Source organism: Danio rerio, chromosome 12 (genome assembly GCF_049306965.1).
Source record: "Danio rerio strain Tuebingen ecotype United States chromosome 12, GRCz12tu, whole genome shotgun sequence".
In the NCBI taxonomy this organism is placed as follows: Eukaryota; Metazoa; Chordata; class Actinopteri; order Cypriniformes; family Danionidae; genus Danio; species Danio rerio.
The window spans coordinates 4925389-4949324 of record NC_133187.1 but is presented as its reverse complement, the minus strand read 5'-3'; the positions used below and the strand labels follow the sequence as shown (position 1 = coordinate 4949324).

At 35.8% G+C, this 23936-nt stretch overlaps 3 protein-coding genes across 5 annotated transcripts in view; all 3 read left to right on the top strand.

Annotated features, from left to right (window-relative positions):
- trpm4b.1 (transient receptor potential cation channel, subfamily M, member 4b, tandem duplicate 1) overlaps window positions 1–14164 on the top strand; it is a 42190-nt gene extending 28026 nt beyond the window's left edge. The window contains exons 16-28 of one of the 2 annotated variants that reach the window (XM_009306415.4): window positions 602–714; window positions 3629–3736; window positions 3823–3869; window positions 3981–4219; window positions 4309–4424; window positions 6057–6189; window positions 6555–6729; window positions 6811–6976; window positions 7054–7235; window positions 8350–8482; window positions 10311–10374; window positions 11047–11140; window positions 12494–14164. In XM_009306415.4, the coding sequence (XP_009304690.1) occupies window positions 602–714; window positions 3629–3736; window positions 3823–3869; window positions 3981–4219; window positions 4309–4424; window positions 6057–6189; window positions 6555–6729; window positions 6811–6976; window positions 7054–7235; window positions 8350–8482; window positions 10311–10374; window positions 11047–11140; window positions 12494–12522 (1599 nt within the window). In that variant the 3' untranslated portion in view covers window positions 12523–14164. Of the gene's footprint in view, window positions 1–601; window positions 715–3628; window positions 3737–3819; window positions 3870–3980; window positions 4220–4308; window positions 4425–6056; window positions 6190–6554; window positions 6730–6810; window positions 6977–7053; window positions 7236–8349; window positions 8483–10310; window positions 10375–11046; window positions 11141–12493 lie in introns of both variants that reach the window. The other variant, XM_009306414.4, reaches the window with a different exon arrangement.
- fra10ac1 (FRA10A associated CGG repeat 1) overlaps window positions 1–23936 on the top strand; it is an 855621-nt gene that overhangs the window by 781018 nt on the left and 50667 nt on the right. The gene's annotated exons all lie outside the window — the stretch shown is intronic.
- Window positions 21404–23936, top strand: part of trpm4b3 (transient receptor potential melastatin 4b3) — a 47916-nt gene continuing 45383 nt past the window's right edge. The window contains exon 1 of one of the 2 annotated variants that reach the window (XR_012387463.1): window positions 21404–21511. Coding sequence is in view for 1 of the 2 variants with exons in the window: in NM_001328032.1 (NP_001314961.1) it covers window positions 21452–21511 (60 nt within the window). In the remaining variant the exon portion in view is untranslated. The remainder of the gene's footprint in view (window positions 21512–23936) is intronic. The other variant, NM_001328032.1, reaches the window with a different exon arrangement.

Genomic DNA, 23936 nt, shown 5'->3' with positions numbered 1-23936 from the left:
CCCTTCAGAGAAAGACTAATAATACGGGGGAAATATTGGAGAATACTTTTATTAGATAATAGTGGGATAGAACTGTGAAATACAGGAGAATCACCAGAAAAACAGGAGGGTTGACGGGTATGCTTCTTACTCGCCACTGATGTGCAACTAAAGCGATTTTGTGCCTGTAAACACAGCGCCCCCTCTGTTCAATAAATGTATCGCAATTCGTTCAACATTTCTACCGATTTGAATCGCCACATATTTGAATCGATTTTTATCTGGCTCTCTGTGAATTGTTACATCCTTAACAAACTCTCCTTCCAGCTTTGTATGAAACCAGTTGAGCCCCTGTAGTCACACAACGTTTTGACAATGTTTTTGGTCCTTTTCTGGACTTTCTCAGGATAACTGCTGTCTATGCAGGATGAGGGAGCTCTCTGATTTTTATCTAAAGTATCTTAATTTGAGATCTGAAGATGAATAAAGGTCTTGAGGTATTGCAATGATGTAAGGGCCGCAAATAATAACAGAATTTTCATTTTTGTGTGAACTAACACTTTAATAGTTGCCTTTTATTTTGAAATGAGATTTTTTGTTAACAGTCTTTTTTTTTGTTCAGTCTCTGCTGTCTCAGATCTGGTGGGGAGATATAGAGAGAGATACTGCGCTTTGGAAAGTGCTGCTGGTGATGATCTGTCCTCCTGTCTGCTACAGCAACTTCATTGAATTCAGGTACAGTAGCATTTTTTTTTTTTTTTACTTCCTTTCACAAAATTGCATACAGTGCTCAGCATATATTAGTACACCCCTCACAAATCTCTCTTTTACATTTCATATTCTTAATATGAAGCTAGTCAATATTATATTTGTTTATATACATCAGATTAGTCAGCACTGAAGCCAAATCTGGAGCTGATCCAACAAAATTTACGAGAAAGGTCCAAAAACTAGTACAGCTAAATTTATATGTCATAAAAAATATTAAATGCAAATTTTAAAAAGAGGAAAAATCAAGAAAAGCAAAGAAAATGGGGAAAATTTAGTCAAAAATTTGTAGGATGTTTTTTTTTTTTTTTTTTTTTTTTGCTTAAATTTAATAGTATTTTTCAATCTCTAATTATGTTTGGTGACTAAAATATCATTTTAATAAATATATCTCTTTAATAAATCTGTTTTCTTGAAATGCACCAAAATACAGTGCCTATATTCACTGAGTAATGAATAAAAATATATTGTTTTTCAAAATGGGTGTACTCAATTATGCTGAGCACTGTATGTGTTTACCCAAGTTCACCCCAAAATTTAATTCACCCTGCAAGATGTAGTTGTCTATACCTTATAGTATGATAGTTGACTTTATAGGAGTGTATAGTCAAATAATGATGGTCATTATGATTTTATATATTGTTAAAGAAAAACAATGAGTAAACTAGTGAATATGTGATCTAATATACATGAACCAGAAGATCCTGCAAGCATTAATCCGTGACTAAAACACAGTAGCAGATTCCAAAATGAGACGCAGATTCTCAGAGTTCCACATGAGGTGGTTATTACTTAGCATTATTACGAGCATAAACATTAGGTGAGGAGGTTACATTGCAACCGCATGTCCTAAAAACACGTGACAAGATATACACTGAGCAATTTGGCTGTTTGCACCAGATGAAACACAACAGAAATTCAAATACAGCCATTCAGAAGCACAGATTAAACACACACTCACAAAATGGTAAGCTTTATAGTCTAATTAATAAATATTAAACCTCTTTAACATTATTAAATGCACATGCTGAATCACTGATGTGTGTTGGTTTGCATTATTTCACAGTTCTAAAGTTCACTTTCAAACAGTTTAATTTATTTATCAATCCTGTGGTTGCCCGATATACGCTTCATAGTAGTTACTAACACCACAGTACACAGTACCCGGTTCTCAACAATGTTATTCAGACACCTCATCCGCGAACCTAACCTCCCGGTCTCCCTGATTTTCGGGGACAAAAGTTGGCAGGCATGTGTGTGAGCCAAATGCAGGAGTGCATTAAAGCAGTGCAGTTAAACAGCAGCATATTCCTCCATTTTTAGCAGTATTAATCCACACATCAGCCAAAGCTGAACTATTTTGAAACTTGACCGCCACACGTGTGTAGGATCAGCTAACGGTGGCAACTTTCCCCTCAAACTTTCAATAATATTCAGCTTAGCACAGCGACTGCACGACATGATTCAGCAGGGATCTGCTTGGTTAAGCTTCCTCGTTTTCTGTGCTACTGTGGGTGGGGTCTGGGGTTTCAATTTTCCAAAGTTTGCACACACAATTATTGGGCGGCGCTTAAGTTTCGTAACTCATAATAGGGGCTCTTTAAAGCTTTTAGGCTCGATCGTCAGGTTTGCAAGTTGACAGATTGAGGACCAACAGGAGTATTTGTTGATCCAAGAATGCAATACCTAGTTGAACCAATGGGTGTTAAACTTGCATACTGCACCTTTAAACACTGGTCATAAAAGCCGGATACCTGTGTGATCTGTCTAACCAGTTAAACTCTGCTGTTATTTTAGGATTTCCGCCTGGATTTTGCATACCCAAATTTAAAAGCTTCCCAAACCCACATGCAGAAGTGTAAATGCAATTTGGTATCATTTTAAAGAAAAGCCTTTGAATTTTCACAAAACACTATTGAACGTGTTTAAAACATCTGTATATGTTGTCTGTGTTATAATAAACACCTAAAAAGAGGCGCTTTTTGTATTTTTTTTTTTATAAACTCAAATTTGAAAGTGTACCTTTCAGGTTCTGTGTGGTCTAGCGTGCTGTAATTAATTTTGGTGGTTCCTGCACATGTCTGTAATCATAGGAAAAAAGAAAAATGTCTCTACATTTGATGAGAGGTGCTATACAAGCCAAAGGGATCGATCATTGTTTTCATATTTTTGATCAAACATAATTCACTGTGTTTGGACCACGTCAGACATATAGGATTACTTATGCACATCACCTCAAAAACAGAGGAGAAATCGCCCTCAAGCACAAAGCATAAGAGACGACAGCTGTCTGTGCTATCTGGGGCTGCTTATTGATCATAAATGTATTGTTTTCACTTCTGTGCCATGGAATCACCGCGATTCATTCGGCAACAGTTTGATATGTGAATATAATTCAGTAAAAAGAATGCTAGAACCGTATGAGCACCGGCAAGAGCTTTCATTTGAGCTATAACTTGTACATGTGTCATATTGAAAATATGGAAATGAACCGATGTAAAATATCTAGCTCGGGTATCCAAAGTACTGTGTGGTTAAGTGTAAATAACTTTTGTACAGTAGAATAAAAAACAAAGTGATGCATATGTGCATATAATATAGATTCTACACTTTCAAACGACACCACTTAAGGGGGTCTGGTGCTATGCTAGCCCTTTAAATCTGAAGAGGTAGTTTGTTTCTGCCTCCCACATGAAGGAGAACAGATTGTTGTGCATTCATTTTTAAGCCAGCTACTAATAATATATACCAATAATATCAGAGATTACACAAGTGCACTTGTTTCCTCAAATACACAGAGCAAATGCACATATAACCGTCAAACTGAATCACTCGTACAATTAATCGATCCATTGTTCTTTTTTTATTTTGTTCTTCCTAGAAAAGCAGATCAAGCAGAAGAAGAGAAATCGGCGACGGCACCTCCATCTTCACCGACAGACTTCCATTACGGAAAGACCGTCTACTCCTTTAGTGACATCAAACACCAGTACATCAGCTTTTATTCAGTACATCATGCATGCATATGTCTGTCAGCAAAATTCCTTTATCTACAATCTTTCTGATCTTTAGCAGTGAAGGCGAGAATGAAGACTCAAATCATATCAGGCTGACTACTAAAGGTTTGACTGCTGATTTTGAAGCTTTTCCTGAAGCATTTAATAAAAGTAGTTGATTAATGCTCTGTTGATTTGGAGCAGAACGGCTGAAATTGTACGTCTTTCTGTCATCAGGAGCTCCTGCATTCATCAAACCAAAGAAGAGTAGCTTTGTGGTCTCCCGCTGGAAGCAGTTCTGGTACGCTCCTGTCACCTCATTCATCGGCAACCTTCTGATGTACTTCCTCTTCCTGTTTCTGTATGCCTACGTGCTATTGGTGGACTTCAAGCCGCCTCCCCCTGATGGCCCTGCGGTTTCGGAGTATGTGCTGTATTTCTGGGTCTTCACTTTAGTGTGTGAGGAGATTCAAGAGGTATGGTAGATGCTCTTTTTTTTTACTGACTCATGTTCTTTTAAAATGAGTCTGATGGTAATTCCATGTATTTATTCTTTCTCCTCCAGGCGTCCATTGCAGGCAATAAGAAGTTTCCTCAGACGTTGATCGTGTATGCTCAGGATATGTGGAATAAGTTTGATGTTCTTGCCATTTGCCTTTTTATTGCTGGCTTGTGCTGCAGGTAAACACGGCCTTGATGGTTTACTATCATAAATATAGAATAAGAGGTCTAAAGAATAACATAACAGTAGATTGAAGGTTTAATACATGCATTGTGCTGTTAATAAATGCACACCAGCTGATGGTGGAGAGGGGATGTGGTAAATTAATTTGATTGGGCATGATTTGAAAAGGCATACACCTGTCTATATAAGGTCCCAGGGTTGATAGTGCATGTCAAAGCACAAACCAATCATGAAGACAAAGGAATTGTCTGTAGACCCTCTGAAACAGGATTGTCTCGAGGCAAAAGGCTGAGGAAGGTTACAGAAACATTTCTGCTGCTCTGAGAGTTCCAATGGGCACAGTGGCCTCCATCATTCGTAAGTGGAAGATGTACCTCCAGGACTTCTCCTAGAGCTGGCCGGCTATCTAAGCTGAGTGATCGGGGGAGAAGGGCTTTAGTCAGGGAGGTGATCAATAACCTGATGGTCACTCTGTCTGAGCTCCAGCGTTCTTCTGTGGAGAGAGAAGAACCTTACAGACGGACAATCAGCAATCCACCAATCAGGCCTGTATGGTCGAGTGGCCAGACGGAAGCCACTCTCCGCCTGGAATTTGCCAAAAGGCATCTGAAGGACTCTCAGACCATAAGAAACTAAATTCTCTGGTCTGATAAGACTAAAATTGAACTCTTTGGAGTGAATGCCAGGCGTTACGTTTGGAGAAATCCAGGCACCACTCATCACCAGGCTAACACCATCCCTACAGTGAAGCATGGGGGTGGCACCATCATGGCAACTGGAAGACTAGTCAGGATAGGGGGAAAGATGAATGCAGCAATGTACAGAGACATCCTGAATGAAAACCTGCTTCAGAGTGCTCTTGACCTCAGACTGGGGCGACGGTTCATCTTCCAGCAGGACAATGACCCAAAGCACACCGCCAAAACATCAATGGAGTGGCTTCACAACAACTCTGTGAATGTGCTTGAGTGCCCCAGCCAGAGCCCAGACCTAAATCCTATTGAACATCTCTGGAGAGATCTGAAAATGGCTGTACACCGTCGCTTCCCATCCAAGCTGATAGAGCTTGAGAAGTACTGCAAAGAGGATTGGGCAAAAATTCCCAAAGACAGGCGTGCCAAGCTTGTGGCATCATATTCAAAAAGACTTGAAGCTGTAATTGCTGCCAAAGGTGCATCAACATAGTATTGAGCAAAGGCTGTGAATACTGATGTACATGTGATTTTTCTGGTGTTTATTATTAATAAATTTGCTGCTTTTTTAAAAACTGTTTTTTCACATTGTCATTATGGGGGGGTTGTGTGCAGAATTTTGAGGAAATCAATTTATTTAATCCATTTTGGAATAAGACTTTAACTTAATGTGAAAAAAGTGAAGCACTATGAATACTTTCTGTGTGCACTGTATTTTTTGCTGTACCTAGTTGTAAAATGAAAGAATGACTGTGTTCGGACTCTGCACTGCCTATTGAACGAAGTATATTTTCCACTTAATAATTCAAAAACATTATTTAATACACGTTTTGTCTATTAACTAGGTGGTTATGGTTTCCTAAATATTCATTAAGCTTTAGCAGTGTGCTTGCAAACTTTATCATCTGTGCCTGTATATCTTTGTTTCTGCTTCAGGATGTTCAGCTGGTCATTCAACATGGGTCGTGGTATACTGTGTGTGGACTACATGGTCTTCACTCTCAGACTCATTCACATTTTTGCCATTCACAAAGAGCTGGGTCCCAAAATCATCATACTCGGCAAAATGGTGAGACAAACAGAGTGTTGTTCAACATCCTGAATCAGTATGCATGTGGTCCACTGCCATAAAATCAAGCCGTTTATGGGCGACAATCCTGTGATAGTCACACAGGGGATAAAGTTAGATCCACTACATGCTTTTAAAAAGCCTTCCTGCCAGATAAACTGGTAAGCCATGTATTTTTGCACAATCCATGCAAATACTATAAGAAAGGGTGTACATTGCATTAAGTGGATAGTTTGGAAGTCTGTAACTGGACTGTAACCCACTGCACATTTCAGCATTTGATAGTTCCAGCCAATTTTGTAGTTACATTACATCAGCTAAGTCAAATCTCACTCATGTGTTTGTGTTTTGTTCTTGAATTACAGATCAAGGATGCGTTCTTCTTCCTGTTCTTCCTGCTGGTGTGGTTAATTGCATATGGAGTAGCCAATCAAGCTCTACTATACCAGTACGATGCGAGCCCTGCAAGAGTGTTTCGGCGAGTGTTGTACAGGCCATATCTGCACATATTCGGAGACATCCCTGTGGAAGAAATAGACAGTATGTTCACTTCTGATTCCACTTATTGCTGCTTTTAGTTAGCATCCATCCACTGACTCTATCATATCTGTGTCTGTTAAGCTGGCAAACACTGGGAAAGAGACTGCACAGATAATCTGACGTTGATTAATGAAGGGATAGAGCCGTGCAGGGACACCAGCCACAACTGGCTTGTGGTCGTTTTGTTGGTCATCTTCTTACTAGTCACCAACATTTTACTTATTAACCTGCTCATCGCCACATTCAGGTATTTATATATCTGTACATCCATTTTTTATATGTGACTGTCAAATCATCTGTGTGTTGCTTTGTGTTTTTCTGCAGCTATACGTTTACTAAGGTTCAGGAGCACAGCGACAAATACTGGAAGTTTCAGCGGTATAATCTGATAGTGGAGTATCATTCACGTCCAACGCTCGCTCCACCGTTTATCATCTTCTCTCACATCAACATCCTGATCAAAAGAAAAATACGTAAAGTGCCGTCCGCCAAAACCCAACGATTTGGTAAAGTTTAACTAGAAAAGTACAGTTTAAAGGGTTAGTTCACTCAATTTAAATTCTGTTATTAATTAGTCACTCTCATGCTCATCCCTTTGTTCATCTACAGAACACAAAGATATTTCACACTGGTACTTTTGGTCCATATATATATATATATATATATATATATATATATATATATATATATATATATATATATATATATATATATGCATGCATGGCTGCTATATATATATGTATGTATATATATGTGTGTGTGTGTGTGTGTGTGTGTGTGTGTGTATATGTATGTCTATATGTATGTATGTATGTATATATATGTATATATATATATATATATATATATATATATATATATATATATATATATATATGTGTGTGTGTATATATATATATATATATATATATATATATATATATATATATATATATACAYATATATATATATATATATATATATATATATATATATATATATATATATATATATATATATATATATATATATATATATATATTCATATACATACATATACATACACCCTTTATTTGTCATTTAAAATGGATTTATAAAACATAAATAGTCCTCACTTTAGATTAGGTCACAAAACTAGATGAAGTTGGGTTAATAAAGCATTTATTAACATAAATAGTAACAATCCAATAAAGGATTAGTAAAAGTCCAATAAAGGAAACAAACAGTTGTTCAGTGGTTCAGCTGTAATCATATTAAGCCCCAAGAACGCTTTTGTGTGCCAAAAACTGTACTTTAATATTAATATTAACATTTACATTTTTATTTTTTAAGCTTGCACAAAAGTGTTTCTGGAGCTTTGTATGATTATAGTTAGACCAGTATAATTTTTAATTTTTTTTTCCTGGGCTTTGAAAATCTTAGATCATTGCTGTCGATGGAGGATGAAAGAGCTCCAGCATTTCATCTCAAGTATCTTAATTTGTGCCGCAAAGATGAACAAATGTCTTTGGATTGGAATGACATGAGTAATTCATAACAGAAGTAACATTTTGCATGAATTAATGCTTTAACAATAACACTTTTTGAAGATGAGCATGTTAATGTGTTTTAAATGTGTATTAACCTTTTTTTTTATTATAGCCCTCAAGATTTCGGGTCGAGAGGCGAACAAGCTGGTGAAGTGGGAGAACCTGCAGAAGGAAAACTATCTGGCTCTTGAGAACAGAAAACAGAGAGGATCCGACTCTGAGAGGCTCAAACGCATGGCTGCTAAGTGAGTCAAACTTTTTCTGTGGCATTAGGACAACATTACAATGACTGCAATGAAGTGCACAAAAAAGTGTAGCCCTAGAATATAATAATAATAATAAAAAACTAAATTCAAATTATTTTTTATATATAAAGCGCTTTTACAATGTTGATTGTGTCAAAAAAGCTTCACATCATAGATTATAGTGAAATGAAACGGTGTCAGTTTTCAGAGTTGGAGTTCAGTTCAGTGTGGATTAATATTCACTGCTGAAAGTTCAAACACTTAAGAGTAAATCACAGCTATACAGGTTCCGAACCATGCAAGCCAGAGGCGACAGCGGCAAGAAAAAAAACTTCACCATGTTTCCCTGAACTAAGTTGTGGCTGAATGGGCATCCGCTGCATAAAACATGCTGTAGTTGGCGGTTTATTCTGCTGTGGTGACCCCTGATATATAAGGAACTAAGGCTAAGCTGAAAGTAGGGCTGGGCGCTATGGCAAAAAAAAAATTAAAAATCTTGGCTTTTTATAAAGTTTGACCGATTCACTTTTTTTTTTTTTTTTTTTTTTTTGCTTGTGTAACTAGTCAACTTAAAACATTACAACATGACTAAAGTAACATTCTCTTTAAAAGTAACTTGAGAAACATCTGGTTAAGGAACATTGTATTTTTAATGGCCATGTCATACATAAATTGGTCAACAAGGTCTAAATAAATGTTAAACAAATTCACGAGAATTTCAAAAGATTTAAAAATTTAAAAAAAATATGTATATGTAAATAATGCAGTTGCAGGAATACAGAGTTTTTTTTTTTTGCAAGTTTTGCTGAGCCTAGGAAAGATTGCCTGTCAGCTTGGCTTTGACTTTGTCTTCTTCTGATTGAATGACAGGTTGTAATTGGAAGTAAATTAGTTGGAAGTAAAGGACTGAACATGGAAACTGTAAAGCCCAGTTTAATTCAATGCGTGAAGTTGAGGACGTATAGTATGAGCAAATACAAGCACCAGATGTGTGTCTAGTATAAAATAATATATTTATTCTGTTTTTCTTTTTCCCCCCTTTTAAATACCGATCATTTGATGCGCTTTGCACCAGTCTCTGTATTATGCTGCCTGACTGCCTGTCTGAGTTTCAACTAGGTCCGCTAATGACGCAATGGGACCTAGTTAAAACCTAGTGGCGGGTACTTTCACTTTTCACTGCTACAGCTGCTCACCTCTGCTTGTGTTCAAACCAAACTAAGATTGGTGCGGTTTTTCACATGGCAGGTTTTTACGTCCTTCATACATGTTGAGAGATCGAGTTCATCGACTTGATAAGGGGATATGTCTTGTCAATCCACAAAGACGTGACTTAGTAAAGCGTGAACTAATGTAGGATTTTACTTGTTGCATTAGTCTGAATGTAAATCCCCTCGTCAGGCAGTGATGGAGTAGCGTGAAAGAGTGGACCAAAGCGCGTTAGATGCAAAGGTATTAACAAAAGAAAAATACACAACTGAAGACACTTGAAGGCTTGTATTTGTTGTATTTGTACCAGCTCTGCGATGCAATAGCCACAACTTTATGCTTTGGGTTAAATTAGGCTGTCCAGTCTCTGTGTTCAGTCTGTCACTACCATCATTGAAACCCAGTCAGGCAGAGTAATACAGAGAGTGAGCCGAAGCACATTGGTGCAAAAAAAATCACAATACCTCGATTTAATATAACATTAAATCATCTTAAAACGTAAATTCAAATTAATCGTAAAAATCAAAAAAATCGCCCAGCCCTAGCTAAAGGAAAATGAATGAATATGTGATCAAAACATTTTGATTTCCTACACATTAATGGTGATGATTTGTTTCAGAGTGGATGGACAAGTAGCAGAGATAAGAGATGTAGACCGCAGACTGAGAGCTCTAGAGTCAGAGGTGAGAATAATAGGATGTGGTTTCAGCATTATATTACACTGCCATCTGAAATGCTCTATTCTGATTGGTCAGTCGCGACATTTCAAGGTTTGTTATTTAGAGATAACAGCTGCTAAACAACCCCGGTTTATCCAGGAACTTTGAATCATCTTGACCATGACTGAATATGCATTTACTTGCATTTACATGCATATGTCCGTCACTCTGCTGTTTTTAACTGTTTTGCGCCATCTTGTGAATGAATAATAATATGTAGGTTAGTATATGCTTTATTTAGCCAGTTTCGTTTCTGTTAGCTTTGCATTATTGACTGTTTGGCATCATCTTGTGTCTAAATATTGCGCAGGTTAGTGTATACTCCATCAGCTGTTTTCATTTCTATCAGCTTTGTGTTTCATTAAAGAATTAATACAGCTCAGAACAATGTTTTGCGTCTATTTTTTGTTATGTCCAAGTAACCATGTAATAAGCAGATAAAGTTCATCCATGATGGTGGTTTTCACAGAAAAAATAAGCCTGTCTGGGTTTATTCTATGATAACCTCCAGGATGTGCTTAATCTCTAACATATTACACTCCACTCACAAAGAAGTATCTAATACAGCGGCACAGTTGTATCTAATAAGAGTGTATATGAACTATTGCTGATTGATTAATACTCTTGTATATACAGATGGAGTTCTGTAATTCCTCTCTACAGTGGATTATGGAGACTCTTTCTCAGAGCAGCACAGCGAAGAGCACTAAAGCACATCCTACTCGCAAAGGTACAACTTCTCATACTTATCACAACACTTACAAATATAATAACCCAGCATTTCTCATCTGCTCACTAAACAAAAGGGTCAGTAATAGAATGTGAAATTCTCATAGGGATCACTCAAATCATTAGTTCACTCAAAAATTAATGTTGTGTTGTTAATAATTACTCGCCTTTCATTCCAATCCCAGAGACCTTGATTAATCTTCAGAACACAAATTGAGATATTTTAGATGAAGTCTGACAATTCTTTAAAACAGAAATACTTTTTTTGGAGTAAACTAACCCTTTAAGTGACCTTTTATGTGCATTATGTCTGCAAACACATTATGAATTATACATACTGTGTGTGCCTCAAACCTACAATATTTCTGTGACGCTCCATGAAGTTAATAATAGCATTTCACATTTGTCTTTTAATATCTCGGTAAAACAGAGTTATTAAACAGATATATTAATATAATATTTTAGTCACTAAACATATTTCAAAATTGAAGGATAATACAATTAAATTAAAAATATTGTAAATAAAATTTCAACCTACAAAATTTTAACTACATTTTTTCCATTTTTTTAAGCTACTTTTACCCCCTCTTTTTAAAATTTGTACTTAATATTTTTCTATAACATATATATATTTAGCTGTACTAGTTTTTGGACCGTTATCGTAAGTTATTTTGTTAGATGAGCTCTAGATTTGTCTTCAGTGCTGACTAATCTACTGTATATGCACAACTATAATATTGCATAACTTCCTATTAAAAATATACGTGTGTGTTTATCTGTGTGTCTTTTTAAAATATTTCCCAAATGACGTTTAACAGAGCAGGGAAATTTTCACAGTGTGTCTGATAATATTTTTTCTTTTGGAGAAAGGCTTATTTGTTTTATTTTGGCTAGAATAAAAGCAGTTTTTATTTTTTTTTTAAACATTTTAAGGTCAAATTATTAGCCCCTTTAAGCAAATTTTTTAACAAACCATCGTTATAGAATAACCTGCCTAGTTACCCTAATTAACCTAGTTAAGCCTTTAAATATCACTTTAAGCTGTATAGAAGTGTCTTGAAAAATATCTTATCAAACATTATTTACTGTCATCATGGCAAAGATAAAATAAATCAGTTATTAGAGATGAGTTATTAAAACTATCATGTTTAGAAATGTGTTAAAAAAAATCTTCTCTCCGTTAAACAGAAATTCAAGGGGGCTAATAATTCTGACCTACATAAATAGATTTGTCTGCTTTTAAAACTTAAATAAAAACTGCTTTAATAGACAGATTCTCCCTCTACCTGGCCATAATAATATATTTGTGATTATGAATTTCTGAACATGCTGCGATTCATCTTTTCGTCATCAGCCGTCACTTCAGCCAGCATTGAGAAATGAGAAAGAGCCGAGTTTCCTGCTCATCTCCGGTCTTAATTTATGGATACACAACACAAGACGCCCCCGAGAGCCAGTTAAAGGAGAGATGATGACAAAAATACTCCCATGTTCTGCTTTTCATCTTTAAACTAGTCATCCTGGCCTTTTCATGCTGCTTTTCTGACTGTGAGAAGAGAAAAAGCCTCTGAATCTCCTTGAACTTACTATGCACTGAAAGGTCAATTACACCATGTTACATTCAGAGATCAATCGAATGATACTTTAGTAACACTTTATTTTACTTTACAGTTTAACTATCAATTCTCACTATTTACTAGTAGCTTATTATCAGTCTATTATTAAGAAATTGGCTATTTCTTGTACGTATAAAACACATATTCTACATAATCTTCTTCTACATCCCTAATCCTAGCTAAAACTACTTTATTAATAACTACTAATAAGCCGCGAATTAAGAGATTATTGAGCTAAAAGTCATAGTTAAGGATTTTTTAATAGTGAGAATTGTACCTTATAATAAAATGTGAGTTTTTTTTAATATGACTGATGTGTTTAAGCTGATTTTATAAGTGCAATAACATCTTTAGGATGACTAAAGCATGCTGGCAAGACTTAAAAACAGCTGTGAAAATGAACAAAGCATACTGTTACTGTACGTACAACACTGGTTGTAGGAAACAAAACCTCTGAGCCGTTTACATGTATTGATTATGCAATCTTTACACAATGTTGCAGTACATTAAATAAGGTAAAGATTGTAATGTAGCTACGTATCTATAAACATTTTTCAAAGCATTTTTCTCAGAAAGCATGTTTCTAAATGTGCTGTTGACTCAAAGTTTTCACTCGATGTCAGTGACAACCAAAGGCATTCAAACAAAACCAAATTAATTTATTTATAAATTAAGTTATGTATGATACACTGAAATGACACAGGGGAAAAGTATTGAACACATGAAGAAAGGGAGATGTAAAAAGGCATGGAAAGCTCACAGCATCTGAAAATGTCATGATTGTAAATGAATATTAGCTTCTCCAGTCCAGCACCTGCATTACTAAAGTATGAAGATAAACCCAGGGTGGACATTTACGCAAGACCGTCATCCTAAAAACACCAAAACTCTCAAATGGTTTCAAAAAAGAAAATAAAGCTGCTAGAATGGCCTGAACAACCACCTGACCTGTATCCAATAGAAAATAAGAACTGAAGATCAGAGTTTATAGATGGTACTCGCATGAACTGTCATTGCCAAAACAATTTACACAAAGTATTAACCCATTTGAGTAGTTCAGTATTTTTCCTTGTGTCGCTCCATTGCTGTTACACATACCTGTTTCTAAATGAGTTTTGTTTTATTTGTCTTAAACTCATGTCAACACTCCTTTAGAAATATGTTTACAGCAACAAAATAATGACTTGTTTAAAATGTATTTGACAAACCACTACACTCGTAGTTTATTTATTTTTTAAAACCCTATTTTAATTGTGTGCTTTAACGATCTTCTTGACTTTTGGATGTTTGGATTGTTGGCTATTTATATATTAGGTGACATTTAGTGAGTTTTGTTCTTTGTCCTCATGCGTGCTTTGAATTTGTTTATGCATTTGTTTTTTTTTTAAATAAACATTCTGAAATCCTGACATCTGAGGTTTTATTAAAAGTTCTGTACTTTTTTGGCGGACTCTGCAGACACGGAGGAGAAAAATAGATTGCATGTTCAAGTTTGCCTCTCAAATTTCAGAAACAAATATCCTTCACAATGTTATCTCTAAGCTACAGCTGTGCCAGAGAACTTATTGGACTTGTAGTCTTCACAGAGGTTTCTCTTTGAAACGGCAAGTATGAGGCAGGACAAATCAAGAGCTCGTTTGTAGAGGCTCCATTCACCTAAAAAAAAATATTTCTTTATTTACTCCCACTCAAGTGGTTCCAAACTTCTGAGTTTCTTTCTTCTGTTGATCCTGGACCATCAAATTTATAAATTTACTAATGCTGATCCTGGACCATCAGTTTTATAAGGTTACTGATGTTCATCAAGGACCATCAGTTTTAAAAGGTCACCGATGTTGATCCTGGACCATCAATTTTATAAATTTACTGATGTTGATTCTGGACCATCAAATTCGTAAGTTCACTGATGTTGATCCTGGACCATCAAATTTATTAATTCATTAATGATGATCCTGGACCATCAAATTTATTTATTCACTAATCTTGATCCTGGACCATCAACTTTATGAATTCACTTATGTTGATCCTGGACCATCAAATTTATAAATTCACTGATGTTGATCCTGGACCATCAGTTTTATAAGGTCACTGATGTTGATCCTGGACCATCAGTTTTATAAGGTCACTGATGTTGATCCTGGACCATCAGTTTTATAAGGTCACTGATGTTGATCCTGGACCATCAGTTTTATAAGGTCACTGATGTTGATCCTGGACCATCAGTTTTAAAAGGTCACTGATGTTGATCCTGGACCTTCAGTTTTATAAGGTCACTGATGTTGATCCTGGACCTTCAGTTTTATAAGGTCACTGATGTTGATCCTGGACCTTCAGTTTTAAAAGGTCACTGATGTTGATCCTGGACCATCAATTTTAAAAGGTCACTGATGTTGATCCTGGACCTTCAGTTTTAAAAGGTCACTGATGTTGATCCTGGACCTTCAGTTTTATAAGGTCACTGATGTTGATCCTGGACCTTCAGTTTTAAAAGGTCACTGATGTTGATCCTGGACCTTCAGTTTTATAAGGTCACTGATGTTGATCCTGGACCTTCAGTTTTAAAAGGTCACTGATGTTGATCCTGGACCTTCAGTTTTATAAGGTCACTGATGTTGATCCTGGACCTTCAGTTTTATAAGGTCACTGATGTTGATCCTGGACCTTCAGTTTTATAAGGTCACAATGTTGATCCTGGACCATCAAATACATAATTTCACTAATGTTGATCCTGGACCATCAAATTTATAGATTCGCTGATGTTGATCCTGGACCATCAACTTTATAAATTCACTAATGTTGATCCTTGACTATCAATTTTATGAATATACTGTTGTTGATCCTGGACCATCAGTTTTATAAGGTCACTGATGTTGATCCTGGATCATCAGTTTTATAAGGTCACTGATGTTGTTCCTGGACCATCAGTTTTATTAGGTCACTGATGTTGATCCTGGACCATTAATTTTAGAAATTTACTGATGTTGATCCTGGACCATCAACTATATATATTCACTAATGTTGATCCTGGACTATCAATTTTATAAGGTCACAATGTTGATCCTGGACCATCAACTTTATAAATTAACTGATGTTGATCCTGGACTATCAATTTTATGAATTTACTGTTGTTGATCCTGGATCATTAGTTTTATAAGGTCACTTTTGTTAATCTTGGACCATCAAATTTATAGATTCACTGATGTTGATCCTGGACCATCAATTTTATAAGGTCACTGATGTTTATCCTGGACCATCAGTTTTATAAGGTCACTGATGTTTATCCTGGACCATCAGTTTTATAAGGTCACAATGTTGATCCTGGACCATCAAATACATAATTTCACTAATGTTGATCCTGGACCATCAACTTTATAAATTCACTAATGTTGATCCTGGACTATCAATTTTTTAATTTAACTGATGTTGATCCTGGACCATCAGTTTTATAAGGTCACTGATGTTGACCCTGGACCATGAGTTTTATAAGGTCACTGATGTTGATCCCGGACCATCAGTTTTATAAGGTCACTGATGTTGATCCTGGACCATCAAATTTATAAATTAACTGATGTTGATCCTGGACCATCCGGTTTTTTTACTGTCACTGATGTTGATCCTGGACCATCAGTTTTATAAGGTCACTGATGTTGATCCTGGACCATCAAATTTACAAGGTCACTGATGTTGATCCTGGACCATCAGTTTAATTAGGTCACTAATGTTGATCCTGGACCATCAGTTTTATAAGGTCACTGATGTTGATCCTGGACCATCAGTTTTATAAGGTCACTGATGTTGATCCTGGACCATCAAATTTACAAGGTCACTGATGTTGATCCTGGACCATCAGTTTAATTAGGTCACTGATGTTGATCCTGGACCATCAGTTTTATAAGGTCACTGATGTTGATCCTGGACGATCAAATTTACAAGGTCACTGATGTTGATCCTGGACCATCAGTTTAATTAGGTCACTAATGTTGATCCTGGACCATCAGTTTTATAAGGTCACTGATGATGATCCTGGACCATTAGTTTTATAAGGTCACTGATGTTGATCCTGGATCATCAAATTTACAAGGTCACTAATGTTGATCCTGGACCATCAGTTTTATAAGGTCACAATGTTGATCCTGGACCATCAACTTTATAAATTAACTGATGTTGATCCAGGACCATCAGTTTTATAAGGTCACTGATGTTGATCCTGGACCATCAAATTTACAAGGTCACTAATGTTGATCCTGGACCATCAGTTTTATAAGGTCACTGATGTTGACCCTGGACCATGAATTTTATAAGGTCACTGATGTTGATCCTGGATCATCAAATTTATCAATTCACTAATGTTGATCCTGGACCATCAAATTTACAAGGTCACTGATGTTGATCCTGGACCATTAGTTATATTAGGTCACTGATGTTGATCCTGGACCATCATTTTTATAAATTAACTGATGTTGATCCTGGACCATCCGGTTCTTTTAATGTCACTGATGTTGATCCTGGACCATCAGTTTTATAAGGTCATTGATGTTGATCCTGGACCATCAGTTTTGTAAGGTCACTAATGTTGATCCTGGACCATCAAATTTACAAGCTCACTGATGTTGATCCTGGACCATCAGTTTTATAAGGTCACTGATGTTGATCCTGGACCATCAGTTTTATAAGGTCGCTGATGTTGATCCTGGACCATCAAATTTACAAGGTCACTAATGTTGATCCTTGACCACCAGTTTTATAAGGTCACTGATGTTGATCCTGGACCTTTAGTTTTATAAGGTTACTGATATTGACCCTGGACCATGAGTTTTATAAGGTCACTGATGTTGATCCTGGACCATCAGTTTTATAAGGTCACTGATGTTGATCCTGGACCATCAGTTTTATAAGGTCACAATGTTGATCCTGGACCATCAAATACATAATTTCACTAATGTTGATCCTGGACCATCAACTTTATAAATTCACTAATGTTGATCCTGGACTATCAATTTTATAAGGTCACTGATGTTTATCCTGGACCATCAGTTTTATAAGGTCACTGATGTTTATCCTGGACCATCAGTTTTATAAGGTCACAATGTTGATCCTGGACCATCAAATACATAATTTCACTAATGTTGATCCTGGACCATCAACTTTATAAATTCACTAATGTTGATCCTGGACTATCAATTTTTTAATTTAACTGATGTTGATCCTGGACCATCAGTTTTATAAGGTCACTGATGTTGACCCTGGACCATGAGTTTTATAAGGTCACTGATGTTGATCCCGGACCATCAGTTTTATAAGGTCACTGATGTTGATCCTGGACCATCAAATTTATCAATTCACTAATGTTGATCCTGGACCATCAAATTTACAAGGTCACTGATGTTGATCCTGGACCATTAGTTATATAAGGTCACTGATGTTGATCCTGGACCATCATTTTTATAAATTAACTGATGTTGATCCAGGACCATCAGTTTTATAAGGTCACTGATGTTGATCCTGGACCATCAATTTTACAAGGTCACTAATGTTGATCCTGGATTATCAGTTTTATAAGGTCACTGATGTTGATCATGGACCATCAGTTTTAAAAGGTCACTGATGTTGATCCTGGACCATCAGTTTTAAAAGGTCACTGATGTTGATCCTGAACCATCAGTTTTAAGAGGTCACTGATGTTGATCCTGGACCATTAATTTGATAAATTTACTGATGTTGATCCTGGATCATCAGTTTTATAAGGTCACTGATGTTGATCCTGGATCATCAGTTTTATAAGGTCCCTGATGTTGATCCTGGACCATGAGTTTTATAAGGTCACTGATGTTGATCCTGGACCATCAAATTTATCAATTCACTAATGTTGATCCTGGACCATCAAATTTACAAGGTCACTGATGTTGATCCTGGACCATCAACTTTATAAATTAACTGATGTTGATCCAGGACCATCAGTTTTATAAGGTCACTGATGTTGATCCTGGATTATCAGTTTTATAAGGTCACTGATGTTGATCCTGGACCATCAGTTTTAAAAGGTCACTGATGTTGATCCTGGACCATTAGTTATATAAGGTCACTGATGTTGATCCTGGACCATCAGTTTTAAAAGGTCACTGATGTTGATCCTGGACCATCAGTTTTAAAAGGTCACTGATGTTGATCCTGGACCATCAGTTTTAAAAGGTCACTGATGTTGATCCTGAACCATCAGTTTTAAAAGGTCACTGATGTTGATCCTGGACCATTAATTTGATAAATTTACTGATGTTGATCCTGGATCATCAGTTTGATAAATTTACTGATGTTGATCCTGGATCATCAGTTTTATAAGGTCACTGATGTTGATCCTGGATCATCAGTTTTAAAGGGCCCTGATGTTGATCCTGGACCATGAGTTTTATAAGGTCACTGATGTTGATCCTGGACCATCAGTGTTTTTAAAGTCACTGATTTTGATCCAGGACCATCAATTTTTTAAATATACTGTTGTTGATCCTGGACCATCAACTATACATATTCACTAATGTTGATCCTGGACTATCAATTTCATAAGGTCACAATGTTGATCCTGGACCATCAACTTTATAAATTAACTGATGTTGTTCCTGGACCATCCGTTTTTTTAAGGTCACTGATGTTGATCCTGGACCATCAGTTTTATAAGGTCACTGATGTTGATCCTTGACCATCAAATTTACAAGGTCACTAATGTTGATCCTGGACCATCAAATTTATTAATTCATTAATGTTGATCCTGGACCATCAAATTTACAAGGTCACTGATGTTGATCCTGGACCATCAGTTTTTTAAGGTCACTGATGTTGATCCAGGAACATCAGTTTTATAAGGTCACTGATGTTGATCCTGGACCATCAGTTATATAAATATACTGATGTTGATCCCGGACCATCAGTTTTATAAGGTCACTGATGTTGATCCTGGACCATCAGTTTTATAAGGTCACTGATGTTGATCCTGGACCATCAGTTTTAAAAGGTCACTGATGTTGATCCTGGACCATCAGTTTTATAAGGTCACTGATGTTGATCCTGGACCATCAAATTTATCAATTCACTAATGTTGATCCTGGACCATCAAATTTACAAGGTCACTGATGTTGATCCTGGACCATCAGTTTTATAAGGTCACTGATGTTGATCCTGGACCATCAGTTTTAAAAGGTCACTGATGTTGATCCTGGACAATCAGTTTTTTAAAGTTACTGATTTTGATCCAGGACCATCAACTATACATATTCACTAATGTTGATCCTGGACTATCAATTTCATAAGGTCACAATGTTGATCCTGGACCATCAACTTTATAAATTAACTGATGTTGATCCTGGACCATCCGTTTTTTTAAGGTCACTAATGTTGATCCTGGACCATCAGTTTTATAAGGTCACTGATGTTGATCCTTGACCAGCAAATTTATAGATTCACTAATGTTGATCCTGGACCATCAGATTTATTCATTCACTGATGTTGATCCTGTACCATCTAGTTGATAAGTTAATTCATGTTGTTCCTTTACCATTACATTTTTTCAATTTACTAATGTTGATCTTAGACCATCAACTTTTTAAAGTCACTGATGTTGATCCTGGACCATCAAATTTATAAGTTCACTAATGTTTGGAAAAAAGGATTTTTGGGGGTTGAGTTTTGTAGTACAGTAATTGTACAAACAAAGCTATTAGATTAATATTATTTTTTAAAATAGAGCCTTAAACCCTAGAGGATTTTTTTTAAAATGTTTGTTTTGAAGATATTGTGTGGAAAAAAGCTTGGTTGCTTCCTTTTCGTTTCTGCATAGGTAATAAACATAGGAAACTATGTTTAAAAATCTACGTTTAAAAACATTTATGTGAGCTATTACACATTATCTAAATGTATGCAGACTGATGGAAATTGTTCATTCTGTTTAAATCATCCAGAGTCTTTGATTCATCTTTTTTATGAATGTCAACATTTAAAGAAGTTTTGGGGAGATTTCTCATTGTATTTCCAAAAAAGAAAATAATAAAAATAAATAAATAAATAAATAAATAAATAAATAAATAAATAAATAAATAAATCAGGTTTTAGATGTAATTTGACCCCCAAAGATGTTATTCTTAATTTTGTTTCAAACAATTTATCCGTGGAATTTATAATGAATCTTTTGATTTTATTTGGTAAACTTCATATTCATAAATGCAGATTGAACAACTCTAAACCTTGTATCTATTATGGATTATTATTGATAGACTCGCTCTAATATATTTATAGCAAAAAAATGTAAAGATACAATTATAGTGTCGAAGGAGCTGAAGTTAATTAAACAGTAAACTTGCTGTCAATTGGATGGGTTTAAACATAATATCACTGTAAAGGTCTCTATGTTGAAGCTGTCTTTTTATTTATTTTATGTAATTTATATTTTAGTTTTTTATATGTTATTAGTTACATGTGTATTTTTGGATGTCATGTTTAAATTGCATATTTGCTGTTGTTAAAAAAAAAAAAAAAAGGCTGCCAGGCAGAGAGCCACACCCACCTCGGATTACACCTGAACCGCTGTAAGTCTCTAGCGGTCAGGACTTCCTTCTTCAGGGATGCCGTGGTACTAAAACAGTGCTGCAGAGCACCGTGAACGCAGTCTCATTGGAAACAGGATTGTAGAAACTCTGCAAACTTCACAAGTCATGATGAACGAGAAGGACATCGAGGGGGGCAGAGTGTCCGTGATTAAGAAAACAGATCTAGTAAGTCTGACAGAAAAACGATTACAGCAGCTTCAACTTCACCGAATTACCTTTATTTTACACTATATAACATTTATAACGAGCAAGACTTCGGGGAGGATAATCTGTGCATTGTGCTTATCATGTGGAGCTTTCTGTTTCTGTGCGCAGCGTTTATGATACAGTATGTAGCCAGGTAACATTTGGAGAGCTCCAGCTGAAAATTGGTTTACGCACAGAACAGGAGCCTGAGAAAGATGCTCATTTTAAAGAGTTTCAGGAGGCACTTAGACGTTTTTGCATATGAATTCCTAAGCAGTTGAACTAGTATGTTAGTTTATGAAAATATTTGTGCTATTTGTTTTCCAAAACACTTGTAATCTTAATACAATGCCGTTGTTCTAGGAAAATGCTTGTACTGTATTAAAGCTTGTATTGAGGGAGCGATTTGAGATCATCTGCATTATCATTTGAATCAAAATTGCAGATTTTACAGATATTCCTCCGATTAATATCAGCAATGATAGTTATGTGGACAGCCATCACTAAACTTTGTAACCAATTTCAGTATCAATAAAATCTGGTCTAAAGTAAAGGGTAAAGTTTTTCTTCGAAAGTTAAATTGGTCTGGCTTGCTTTTCTGATGAATGGGGAGTATGAGGAACAAACGATGAACTTACTCGAGGAGAAGAGTTAAAGCTCTTTCTTCGAGGTTTTTTGAGTGACAGTCATTCTTGGCCAACCGATAAGATGAAGTGTTCAAAGCTTTAAATTTGCACTCCTTAATGTTGAATTTATTACGCTGCAGGGGCCGACTTAGTGATTTGGGGGCTCTAAGCTATTCCAGGTATAGGGACCCCAGCATTTTTGAAAAATAAACTGCATGTTTAAATAAAAAAAACAGAAAAATCACATGTACATCAGTATTCTCAGCCTTTGCCGTGAAGCTCTAAATTGAGCTCCACAATTGAAAATTGTAGCAAAAATTGGAATTTCTGGCAAAGATAAAATCCGTTATTAAAAATGAGTTACTAAAACTATTACGTTTAGAAATGTGTTGAAGTAATCTTCTCTCCGTTAAACAGAAATTGGGGAAAAAATAAACAAGCGGTCTAATAATTCAGGGGGGCTAATAATTCTGACTTCAACTGTGTATATATACATAGTTGAAGTCAGAATTAGTAGTCCCCCTGTTATTCCCCCCCCCCCTGCATTTCTGTTTAACAGAGAGCAGATTTTTTCAACACATTTCTAATCATAATAGTTTTAATAACTCATCTCTAATAACAGATTTATTTTATCTTTGTCATGATGACAGTAAAAAATATTTGACTAGATATTTTTCAAGACACTTCTATACAGCTTAAAGTGACATTTAAAGGCTTAACTAGGTTAATTAGGTTAACTAGGCAGGTTAGAGTAATTAGGCAAGTTATTGTATAACGATGGTTTGTTCTATAGACTATCGGGAAAAAATAGCTTAAAGGGGCTAATAATTATGTCCCTCAAATTATAAAATTGAAAACTGCTTTTATTCTAGCCAAAATAAAACAAATCAGACTTTCTCCAGAAGAAAATATATTATCAGAAATACTGTGAAAATTTCCTTGCTCTGTTAAATATCATTTGGTAAATATTTAAAAAAGAAAAAAAATCAAAGGAGGGCTAATAATTCTGACTTCAACTGTATATATAAATACACACACACACTCTTTTAACATGCAGTTTATTAGGCCCACAAATCATTAAATCTGCCTGTGCATTCACCGAGCAGCATAATATAGTCGACATTAAGGAGTGCAAATTTAAAGCTGTAATAACTTCATCTGATCGGTTGGTTTTGCCAAGAATGACTGTCACTCAAAAAACCTCGAAGAAATAGCTTTAATTCTTCTCCTGTAAGTTCATCATTTGTTCCTCATACTCCCCATTCATCAGAAAAGCAAGCCAGACCAGTTTAACTTTCGAAGAAAAACTTTAGACCAGATCTGGTGGGTTTGGTTCATTGACACTGAAATTGGTTACAAAGTTTGGTAATGCCCAGTGCACGTTACTATCATTGCTGATATTAATTGGAGGAATATCGGTAATCGTCTCTGAGGAAATTACATAGGCACGTTAAGCTTTAGTACTGTACATCTAAATAAAAAGAAAACGGTACAGCATGGGCACATGAGAGTCTAAAAAAATCTCCAGTCACTCCTAAAAACATTCGTTAGTTACCTTTTTGAAAATTTGGCATTAGGAGGTCTGAGGAGTTGCTAAGTTGGTAAAACTGGCTGGAAGTAAGCGATCTCACCATGCACATGTGCAGTATGGACTGAACGTTCCAATATTAACAGGGGCCTTCAGTTTTGAAAAGAAGTAATAACGTTAAAATCTTAATAGTTGTAAACAGATTTTCTGATAGAAAATGTATAGAAGAGCTTTATGATTAATATAGGCT